The 12,013-nt window shown below is 41.6% G+C and overlaps 1 protein-coding gene across 2 annotated transcripts in view; it reads right to left on the bottom strand.

The window, feature by feature from the left end:
- Positions 1–3,355: 3,355 nt before the first annotated feature.
- The window catches only part of ELOVL2 (ELOVL fatty acid elongase 2), an 83,266-nt gene continuing 74,608 nt past the window's right edge, over positions 3,356–12,013 (bottom strand). For both annotated transcript variants that reach the window (XM_090039195.1, XM_090039194.1), the window contains exons 5-8: positions 11,488–11,659; positions 10,074–10,198; positions 8,216–8,350; positions 3,356–6,282 (exon numbers count right to left, since the gene is read on the bottom strand). In XM_090039195.1, coding sequence (XP_089895321.1) covers positions 6,154–6,282; positions 8,216–8,350; positions 10,074–10,198; positions 11,488–11,659 — 561 coding nt within the window. In that variant the 3' untranslated portion in view covers positions 3,356–6,153. The remainder of the gene's footprint in view (positions 6,283–8,215; positions 8,351–10,073; positions 10,199–11,487; positions 11,660–12,013) is intronic.

Genomic DNA, 12,013 nt, shown 5'->3' on the forward strand with positions numbered 1-12,013 from the left:
GAGGCACCCTTTTGTAATGGTTCTGAGTGGCACTCTGAATACAGGCAGAGGAAACCCTCTCCTTTCTCTCACATAGGGAGACATGCTTCCCCACGCCCCAACTTTTGTCTCCGTGCATGGAAACCCAGGGTGTGCTCCTAGTTCTCTAGGAGGGACAGGAGCAGGAACAGACTTACTCTAACCTGTCCACGGTGGTGTCATTGCTGGTCTGGGTTCTGAGAAGGGCCAATAACAGCAGCTGCATGGTGGTCCCTCCTGCCAGACCAGGCTGCAGCAAGGAGCCCCCTGCTGCTGCTGCTGTATACAGTCTCCTAGAGAGAGAAGCATGGTGGGATGGCACACTTAAAGGATCTCAAGGTACCCCACACTGTTGGAGCACCCCAGCTGAGAATCACTGGCCTGTGTAGACTGTTGGGACATTCTACATCCCAAGGGGACTCCCAGTGAAGAAGACTGTGGAGGAAGGAGTGTATAAGCTTCCTTAGATTGTTAGTCACCACAAACTGCTTTGCTGCTGCTCTGTGCCCTTTGGGGGTGAGCCTATCTTTGGCCTTATCAGAGTTTAGACTCAGTTGGTAAGAGGTGGAAAACGTCTTTAAAAATAATACCTGTGTTTTCCAAAAATGGAGAAAAGAATGCAGAAGGGGGACTGAATGTCTTCATAGGATGATACTGCTGCAGTGTATCACTGCTATCTATAACTTTTAGCATATGAAAGTACAGTACAAGTATAGCTGTTCACAGTACAATTGGCTTAATACACATTTTTCTTTTTTTTTTCTTTGGTGAAGTCAGTGTGCGGTTGCTAGCAAAAACAGCCTCTTGATGAATTCGGATCACAGGATTGAGTTCATGGCACTTGCTGCCTTTTTTCCAGGAATATTTCTTGAAGTATTTCATTTATAAGATGGTCTAGGATCTCTCTGCTTCCCATTGTAACTGAATCTAAGAGATCATAATAATATTCAGAGCTTCTGTAATTAAGCTTGTTGGCATTTTTGCAATGGACTTGATCCTGATGGGTGCTCAGTACCCCTGTGTGCTCTGGGCTGTTGGTACGAATGATCTGCTTGATATATGAATCTGGGGTCTCTAACTCCTCCTCTTTGGTACACGGGTTTCTGAAAAGATTTTTCCTTTGACCAAATGTAGCGGTGGCCAATTTTTATTTTGTATTCAGAAGTGAACAGCTACAATAAGACGGATTGAGAGAATACCATCCATGATTTACACTGGATCATGAACTTTTTATCACCTAGTGGGCTGGCGAGCCATAGTCAAAGACCTCACAGGAAGTGATGTCACATCAGGAAGTGATGTCACATGACCTTTGACACCAATGAAATTGCAGGAAGTGACAATTAAATGGATCTGGAAATGTACCTAGGGAAGTTGTGGTTTTCAGAAAGTATGTATGTTTGGTATGGCTTAGGAACAGGACATTATTTTTCTGTGCAGGGGGTTGGACTAGATTAGGGCTGCCCAGCTGACTACCTACCGGGCCACATGTGGCCCACAAAGGGCCAGGATGTTGTCCACAGTCTACTTGGGGTCTGGAAGCAGTTAATATATAGGGCATGGGCATGGGCAGCCACCTCTCCCACTGCTGTGCAAGGGGGAAAGGCCTGGGGGAGGGAAGAGTGGTCCATGTCCTATAAATGCATCCTGCATGGCTGAGGATGGGGGTCTGCATGCTGCTGGAGCAGCCCATGCAGTGAGAGGGTCCTAGGGGCCTATAGCCTCACCAGATCTGAACAGCCCTGGACTAGCTTATCCTTGAGATCCTTTACTAACTTGATCATGGTTATTGTGGTTAATTAAATTAGAAATTGGAAGCATATACTGCAGAGACGTGGAAGACATGTCAAGGATAAGGTAGTCCAGGGCTGTTCAGATCTAGTGAGGCTGTGGACCCCAGATGATACCAGCACGTATTAGACAGGCTGCACGCTGTGGGGTTGGGCCCCTAGGACCTCCTCGCTGCACGGGCTGCTCCAGCAGCATGCAGACCCCTATTCTCAGCCATGCAGGCTACATTAGCAGGACCTGAGCTGCCAAGGAGGCAGCTGGACATAGAGCGCCTCTGGGCTGGGCTCCTCCTGCCTCCCGCCCAGCCTGGCTCTGGCAACCGAGGTGCCCCCAGCTCCATGTGAGAACTTACCTTGTGCCTCCGTCCAGGCAGGGCAAGGGCCATGCTGCAGCTCCCCTGGCCACATGCTGCACACGCTGTCCCCAGCTTGTCCAGTCAGGCACGGCTGGGGGCAGCCCCGCGCCGCGCAGCCCCTGGGGCAGCAGTGGCAGGACCCGGTTCACTGATGAGCCTGGCCCTGCGGGGGTAAGCAGCTCCCCTCCCCTCACTGCCGGCTGGGGCCCACCGGCCGGCCCTGCCCGCCTCACCTGGCCGTGGCGGCTCTGCAGGCTGGATAAGATGGCTTGGCAAGCTGCATGTTGGACAAGTCTGAGTTAGACAGACTCTAACTTCTCCACCTGTTTTGAAACAAAATTTCTACTTGTATTTGCCACAAGGGATACTACATTGAAGTCTTTCACAACCAGTCCCTTCTATTCAATTCCCTCCAACTGAAAGGGGAAGCTTGCAGTGCTCCCTGATAGGAAGTGCATGTCTGTGGGGAAGATCAAGCTGTGTGAATCCTATTAACCCCTGCATCATCATACTGTATCGTCTTATTCCACAGTTAACTCTCAAACCTTTGGCAGGTGCCAGGATATGCTTTTGGATTCCTATAGTTCAAATGAGACTGAAGAGTGAGATTTAGAATTTGAATCTGAAAGAAAAAAAAAAACTTCCACGTACACTTCCCCTCAGTTCTTTGAACAGGCAATTTTAAAATTAGTTTGAACAGTATGAATTGGTTCAAACTGCGCAATACTTAAAACTCTCCATGACCATCTCAAATCTATTTGTTAATTTGTTGTAGCAGCCATGCTAGTGGATGCCCAGCCATCTCTATCTTGTGCCTATAAAACATGAGAGGGCTAGGAAAGGCAAAACAGCAGGAATTAATAAAATAAACAGCCTAGGTGGAAATGCAGGCTAATAATAAAAAAAACTACAGGAGGGCCTATCCCAGTGTGCATTTCATTGAAAACCCTTCTCCAGGGGCTGGGATTGAAACATTCATCTGTGTGTACTGTGTTGAAAATGGAGTGAGGACTCCACTCTTTTTCTCATAATTTTGAATGGTCACTTTCTTTGAGAAACTGGTAAAGGGTAGGAACATAAATGTCAGCTGCATGAAGACATTTGCTGGTGGGGGAATCTCCCATCAGCTTTCTCTGTGCTAGTCTCTGAAAATATATATGTTTTTAAAAGTATCAGAGAATATTAGGCCTCAAATGCCACAAGAAAGGTGATTTGTAAAATTTGTTTATTTAAATTGTTAAGTGTTACAGGAAGATCAATTTTAAAAAGTCGACACCTCTTCTATTTTTTTCGAAGTTGCAGCATTTTGAAGACATTAAGATAGGTTTTAACATACCTGATTCCAGTCTGCCAGATGGTTTAGATCTGTAGAGTGACACTTGCTGAACAGCCCTTAGAGCATTTCAAGTAAGGCAAGTTTTTTGGGTTTTTTGTGGTTTGTTTATTTGTGTGTGCGTGTGTGTAATTTTGGCTTTGCCAACACAATCCTCGGATGTCTGAGTTTGGCTTTCATGGTAAAGCTTTAGGCCCTGCAATACTGATGCTTTTCACGCTACCTGTCAGATGTGTGGTCAGGAAGATGCTTGCTCACATCCTTTGCACACAAAGGGTTATGGCTTCCATTCAGGCTAAACTCAGGATCCCTTGTTTGGCCACAAAGCCTCTTTGGTACCCCAACTCTCATGCTCTGTTTCTTGGAGTAACTTCCAAGATTTTCTAATTAATAATCTCATCTTCCTACTTAATCTTTCTTCTGATGGCATGAGAATAAATGGAGTGTACTCTCTGGTGCCTCAGAGGGGCTCTATGGAGCAGAATGAAGATGTGATTTTTAGCATGGAAAAGCCTTCTTGTTCTAGCTGTGGTAGTGTTCGGGGTAATGGTCAGTGGTAGTGTAACCATAATGGTCCAGAAAAAATGGGAGAGGCAAAAAATTTTTGTGATGATATCTTTTACTGGACCAACTGTACAGTTGAGAGGAACATAGACAAGCTTTCAGATACCACTGTCTCTGAGACCTACAGGGTACAATGGTACCCAAAAGCTTTTCTATCTCTTCTGACTACGCAGTTCAATAAAAGATTGTCTTAAAAGTCTCTGTTCTAGTTTGAGTTTGGTCAGTAGCAATGATAGGGTGAACATGGCAGCATGGTTTGCCTGCATAAGTAGCCAGGTTTTCTGGGCTGGTTTGTACTTGACCTGCTTGCATATGGTGAAGCTTGTGCTGCCATGTCTCTTCTACCCTATTCCCATGCAAGCTAGGCTTAATGCCAGCTTGGAAATGCTACAATTGCACATCTCTCAATTATGCTCTAGGAGCCCAGTGACAACCATTTCCCTTCTCTGCTTTGGTGTTGAGGGCTGTCTTGGCACTAGCTCAAAAGTCTAACAACTCAGCATTTCAGTTTAGTTGCCTTTGCAGCCCCCTTCTTTATCAGTTGATAAGCTTTGTTTTTCCTGTGCCCACCACTACTAGCAGCATTTCTCATACCAAATCTACACCTGCAAGCTCCTTCTGAATGTTTACCCATATTTAACATACTCTTACTTAATCTCTGTGTCAGACCATATCCTGGGTTTTGCAGTATGAACTGGAGAGAACTACAAAGTAATGTCAGTCCAAATGATTGACTACAGCTCCTCATACGCAATGAGTTCAGAGTCCCCCTCCCTCTCCACTCCCCTACAGAAAAATACAAGCAAAAATAAACATATCACAAACTAGCTCATTGAAGCATTGGAAAGCATGTGCATTTAACGTGGGATTAAACCAGACCGGGGGGGGAGGGGTGCGTACATACACACTTCATTTCAACTGCCTGGTTTAAGATGCTGTATGTCATCTGTTGCAGCCTGTCTTATGGATTTTTTCAATCTGTTGAAGCATAAAGTTTCCTTCAAGTGTCTTGAATGGTAACTAGAATGGGTTCAAGACAAGGTGTTAACAAGGTAAATTGGATTCAGCTAGTTAATACCATGTAACTCAATACCTTTTTAAATCCTAAAGTGGGTCTACACTGCAAAGTTGCCTTGCCAGGCAACAGCATGCTCAAACTACTGGTTTACCAGGTAGCATGTGGTGCAATGGGTTAGAGTGCACCATGCTTGGCACTGTAATTTTGCAGTATAGACATGATCCTAGCTGATGTGTGGCCACAGAGGCAGGAATCTTTATCCAGTCCCATGGAAGCTTTGAATTGGGTCCCATGTGCACAGAAACACCGCACACCTTTTGCTCTACCTTGACATGCTGAAGTTGTACATTTTACTGCAGTAGTAATTTATTCTGCAATTAACTATTAATTTTCAGAGCTGAAAACACCTTGGTGATTAAGGAAGACAATTCTGTTTTTCTGGGAATCTTAGGAATAGCATTTGAAGGCCTGGTGTATGTCAGCAGTTGCTTGAGTGGACCAAGCAGGGCTGTGATTAGTGGGTAGATGTGCTGGTGTGGGATAGCTATCCTGCTGAGTTTCCGCAGGTGATCTCTGCTGAACTAGTCAAAAACTGACTTGAGTACCCAGCTGCCTATGGGAGAAATTTGTGGAATACAAAGTACTTGCTCCAGTGCGTTGCTTTCCTGTAGGATGTTCTAACCTTTTTTAGTCTGAACAGAGCCTTAACTTTTGAAGGCTACCATTGAAACAGAACCACTGTCTGGATTTCCCAGTGAAATACTGTGTAAGGCATTTTTTTGTGTCAGCATTTCAGATTGTGGAATTTTTTTCTTTGCATTTTGGATCCAAGTGATAGACCTTAAATCACTTTTTTTGTATCATTTTGAAGTTGATCTTGGTCAAAGAATTTAAGCTACACATTGTTAAAAACCTCATCCACGATACATGAATAAAATGTCTGCTACAAAGAACTGTTACAGGTAACCAAACTGAGTCAGGGTTTACACTAAAGTGGTGTCTCATAACCCAGTCTCTTATCTCTTCTTAGCAAAACTGAAAGGAATACTATGATGTAATATTGAGTTGTTATACTTATTGCGCTTTCTTATTGGTCAGAAGTCCGTTGGCTCTAGCCAAGTAGTCTTTATGGAAACCATTCTTGAGTTCTGTCACAGATGGGACCTCCTTCATGTCAGTTCTTGAAGGTGCTTTCTGATATGTCTAAAAAAGTAAATACATTTTGGATCATTTGGTAGAACTATATTTTTCTCTTATACCTACACACCTGTATGAATATGCTGCTTAAAGGTCACTATAAAAGTATGACTGGGTTAATATCTTGGCTCATTCCTAGCGGTAAATGAGATGAGGGGAGTGATTCCATTTACAATAGGATGGATAATATAAAAGGCCTGTTGTGCTAGGCACCATGCAGCCACAAGAAACTTTCTCCACTAAAGATTTAAGTTACACTGTCAGAGGAAAAGCTATGATCCTCATTGTTTAGGTGAGGAATTGTGATGCAAAGAGACTACTCAAAGTAACACCAGACGTTTCTGCCGGGGCCAGATGTCCGGAATTGAAGTCCCTATCTCTCCAAGTTATTGATTAGGTTAATTTAATCATGGTTTGTGAAGTGCTCAGATTCAAGAATCTGGAGTTGATGTGCACATAACACTGTAGAAAAAAATAAAATTAATTTTATGAAGATCATCATGGTACTGCATCAGGTGTGAAGTACAAGTACCCGAGTAGAACCAGTGCTGGTGACTCTCTTTTCTTCAGTCGCTCCTGCTTGGTCTGGTTTCTTTGAACTCCTTTCACTGTCTGAGTTCTGTATCCATCATTGCACGCAGTTAACTTTGATCTTTATTACCAACCTTTCTCTCTGTCATTTAAGCCTTCCCACTCTCTTTTCTTTTGAAAAAGAAAGTGCCTGAAGGTTGTAAGGTCCATTTTGTAGAGCTGATACTTAAGTGTGTAAGACTGAATGTTAGAAGTTACAAATGACAAGTAGGCCATTTTTTTTACCTCTTCCTACTTCAGGTACATACTTACTAAATAGACATTAGACCTGATATTTGTTCTTTTGTATGAAACCCACAAATGCCTATTGAATTATTTTTAATTAAGTTCTTTTATTAGGTAGCTATATGCAAAATTTCTCATCTCTAAAATATTGAAAACTGATGTAAGTTCTTTTCTCTTTGTTCTACTCTCCAGACCCCCCAACCCCAGAGTACTTGACTCAAAGAATATGCACCAATATATGACTATATTTAAAATACTTGTGGTGTCTCAAAAGGTCTCACTGATGATTCTTCCAGCTGGGTAAATAAAAAAATTAGCCATTAATGGTCAGATACGGGGAAATGTGCAGGGATGTTTGAATACCTATCCACATCAGCATGAGATCATTTCTCAATGAACGTTAAGTCTCAGTACTAGTCGCAGCAAGATCAGGTACTACTATGTTAATCTTTAGCTTTTCTTGCCTAATCTTTTCATGTAAAGCTCTCAAAATCAATTGCTGCTATTTACTTCTATTAAAAAAAAAACAAACAAAAAAGCTTATTGAGTTGTCTGAAATAGTACTAAAGTTCTACTCTGTTGGCATGTTATACCCTGAATCAATATCTAGAGTTATTGGGAAAAGCACATATTTGTTTGCATACACACTTGGATGATATTTCCTATTATGCCTTAAAAAAAAAGAAAAAAAATTTAATATCACTCAAAACTTCTGCTCAGCACTCATTGAACAGCTAGTGAGAAATCTGATTAAATTCATAGGAACTGCTTGGAAAACTGTAAAATCGGGCCCTTAATGGGAAGGGGAATGCCATTTTCCTGATCTTAGGATCATTTCATTACTGCAGGTGACTTTTTTTTTTGTAGATATATAGATCTGATAGAATAGCCACAAAAAAGACTCTTAAAGATATACAAATGTAACTTGATTTATGACCATTTATTGTTCTGTACATCAGTCCATTGGGCAAAAAATCTTAGCGCTCTGATTTTAGCAGCATAGCCCAAGATGTCATAAATTGCAGAGAGAGAAGAGCTTACTGATAGTCTATTGTGGCCTCCGGGAATAATTATAATCTGAAATTAAATCTCATTTTATGATCTTTACATTCTTCAAACTTACCTTGATATAAAAGTTTATGAAGAGAATGACCAGCGTAGTCATGTATGAGGACTGAAATATGAGGCAACCAAATGGAAATCCACACGGCTTCACAGCTGCACTAAGGGTGTGTGTAATGGTGAGAAGAAACTGAATCTGTGAAAGACAGGTTGCGCACACATGCTAATTTAGTTATTTGGACAAAATGTTTGGGATTTATTTATCTTTCGAGTGTTTTCTAGGGTAGAGGCTGCTGAGAGTAATATCATCAGACTTAAATTCCTGCTGCTCTTCTGGTCTTTGAAGCCTGTACATTCTCCAAAACTATGACCTCGTGGACAACTGCATAAAGCATTTCTGGGTTGGAATCGGTCATTCAAAGGCAGAGGTCAGTAACGTTTATAGATCGCCTTTCCTCCTTGTGCACAAGCCCTGCAGTGGGCTGGATCTGAGCAATAGGTTGTCAGCCCCTGTTCTTATGTGCTAAATAATAAAAAGCTAGGATTTTTTTTGTCCACACTTCTGAAAATGCAAGCTTTCTTAGAGGGACCAGCTTGTAATCTGGTAATGAGGCTGAAGCGGGCCTGAATTTATTAGGCTGGTTTAAAGAATCCCCTTTATGGTGGTACCTCAGATCCAGGGTGGCAGCTTTTAGAAGAGTGAGCTGAAAAAGAAACTCTCATTTATGAGGAGAACTTAGAGGCCTGCGAGAGATGGGAACCACCTTCGTGGGTATGGTAATGGAAAATGAGTGAGGTGGGAAGGAGAACTGCAAAGGGCCTCATAATTTTGCATTAGTCCTATGAGAGAGATCTTGGACCCTGAGCAATTAAAGGAATTGTTTGAGTCTCCTTGCAGCCAATGTGGTGGTGATCTTAAATGAGTCATTATCCTGCTGTAGGTGCAGTGTGACAAGAGGAACTAAGATGCAGTCCTTTCATTATTGTGCATTAAGCTTGCTGCTGGCCTCTTTGTTCCCAACTGAGAACAAAGAAGCCCTTTTTAAAATGCAAATGTGAAGTGGTCTTTTTTCTACCAGTAAGAAATGCAGCCTAGCACACATTTTGGATACAGCGCTGCTCTCCACATAGTAATGACCATAGACTGTGTACAGGATTTGGACAAGAACAGATTTTTCTGAATAAGAGAATTTTTTTGTCTTGATTTCTTTATAGAACTACATTTTCTTCTTGCACCATGGCTACACTTCCTATTTCAGAGAGGTCTTGACTTTCCCTTGGTACTTGAGGTATAAAGTGTTTGTGTCATAGGCATGAAATTTTGAATTTCTATAAGAAGTTTAAACTGAATGTTGTATGGTTTAGTCAACTTTTTGATCAATGATGCATTTCCCATAGTTGAAGAGCCTCCTTCCTCTATTTAAAAAAAAAAAAAGCTATAAATAATGGGGCATTGTGAGTTAGAAATGTTTCCCATATTGTGCATGCTTAGAAAGTAACTTGTTGCTAAGTTCTTCATTCCTATCCCAGACAGAGTTCAGTTCAAATGTATTCAGAGAGTATTCTTTAGAAACATACTCCTTCTGGAGATGGGCAAAGATTGTGACGTTCCAGTCTGGAGCCATATTAAATAAGGGCTTAGTGTACAAATAGGTCTGAACCATCAAGATATCTCTTCATGAGACTTCTACCTTTTCTGAACTAGAAAACTGACTCCTGCTTTTGGATCTCATCTGATACTAAAACCATGGGGAGAACTTGGATATAAGATGCCTTGAATTGTGAGCTCCTTCCTCTCTCTGACTCTACAATCCCTCACCTACATGTTAAATGGTTTCCATCTAAGGTTGCAGTTTAGTCCCACCTCTTAAGACAAAAACATCAATTAAAAATAAGGAAAGTGAAGGGTGAAATAATACCAGTTGTGCCTGAGTGAGGTATTTCTTCCACCACAGATACTTGCGCATGGATGGAATGACAGACAATCCGTAATAGGAATACATCAGAACATGGATAAAACTATTCAAGGTGGGTCCAAAGAAACCTGTAAGAATCCAACAAGCATAATTTATTTTACAATATAATTAAGGGAAGAACTCTTTCTACCATGAGACATGCTCTTGGAGTTTACCCTGCATCACCTTTTTGATCTACAGCTAAGTGGTCTCACTAGAATTCTGTCCCTGACTATGGCAATTGTCATTTCCACCTTTGTCATCCTCTGGTCAGGACACTACTGGACTTGTACGAGATTGCATGCTAGAGAATACAACAAAGAAAAAGTCCTGTTAGGCATCTTTCACTATAGCTATTCAACTCTTCTGCCAAAAATAAATCTGATTTCTTTATTTTGTGTGATTCCTATCAGCCAAGCATTCAAACTGCAGGTCTTTTGTTCTTTTTTTTTATTCTTTTAAACATCTGAAAATGAGCTAACTTCATGGGTGCCTGGTCTGGATTATACAGCCTTGAAAGTCTTTTCCACAAACAAGGATATTCCATAAGCTATAGGATATAGTCTGGTCCTACTGGCTCCTATTAACTTCAGTAGGGTCAGAATTTTGCCCTACTGGTAGTTCTTCCAACTGATATTATAGGCCTGAGCATAATTCAGTGGAGTTGCTCTCACTTTTAATTTGGGGAAGCTATGCTTGAGCAATAACACTCGTCAAAACCCTTCCTCCACTGGGGTATCTCAGTGCACAGAAGTAGTTTTTTTAGCTCTTAATGACCATGTTAGTGCAAGCTGTAGGTGGTGGCTGGCACTTCTGAAATACCGTTCAGATGACTGAAGGAACGTGCATGTGATTCAACTCATAGTACAGCGGAACCCAGATAATGTCGCAGGGTTAGAGTCCTTAACTCCCTGCAAAGAGGAAGGTTTGCAAAGTATCTGGGAATATATATAGCTAGAGGTAGTTTGCCTTTTGCCTGATGACATCAGATTAACGTGGCAGAGTGGATGTACACCTTGATGAACTAAATGAGGGAGCTGATGCAGGTATACAAGCAGGCACAAGCTTTCATGAACTTATGACAGGGTATAAGAAGAGAGAAATTAGAATGCAGAAGGCCAGTAAAGTAAAAGTAAAAGCTGTAGTATCTTTATTCATTCCTGCTGTGAATTAAGTAGGTTGTGTACCATGCCTGACTTGGGTTCTACTAGAATATCCTTGCATAATTGTGTTATTCAAGTTCAGTTATCCAAGCATAGTTGTGTAGGCCACTCTCTCTTTCTCTCTCCCACCTCCTTTTTCTCCCTCTCCCCCTCCTCATCCCTTGGTGACTTATTACACTTTATTGTTCAGCAAAGACATATGATCGAATACTTACTTTGTCCACAAGGTATCCAGTTCAGAACACACCACCAGATGTTAAACATGGTGGCATGATGATATACATGAAGGAAGGTGATTTGACTGTTCTTCTTCCGTAGTACAAAGAAAATGGTGTCCATGAATTCAATTACTTTAGAAAAATAATACCACCACAACACCTTGGCCACCTATGAGAATGGGAGCAAGAGAATGACACAGATGTTTGTTTAATTTGTTCTTGCTTCAGCAGAATTTCCACTAAAATCCTTCTCCCACTCATTAAAGATGGCAGGATTTGGCTGAGAATCTCTCCTTGTTCCTTAAACACCCCTACAGAATTCATCCTATTTTCATGTAACGACAATTTTGTAAATGGTTCTCCTTTGAAAATGCCTGATAAGCTAAAGGCAGGCAAGGTTCCTTGAGTAAATAAATGTGATTATCTTTTATTAGATCAACTGAGTGGTAAGCTAAACTTTCATTGTGAGGGTTTCTAATTACTCTTCTAAACTATGTCAATATATCCCTTGTACTTGGAAGCA

Source organism: Crocodylus siamensis, chromosome 3, assembly GCF_052110815.1.
Source record: "Crocodylus siamensis isolate JL-2025a chromosome 3, ASM5211081v1, whole genome shotgun sequence".
Taxonomy (NCBI): domain Eukaryota; kingdom Metazoa; phylum Chordata; order Crocodylia; family Crocodylidae; genus Crocodylus; species Crocodylus siamensis.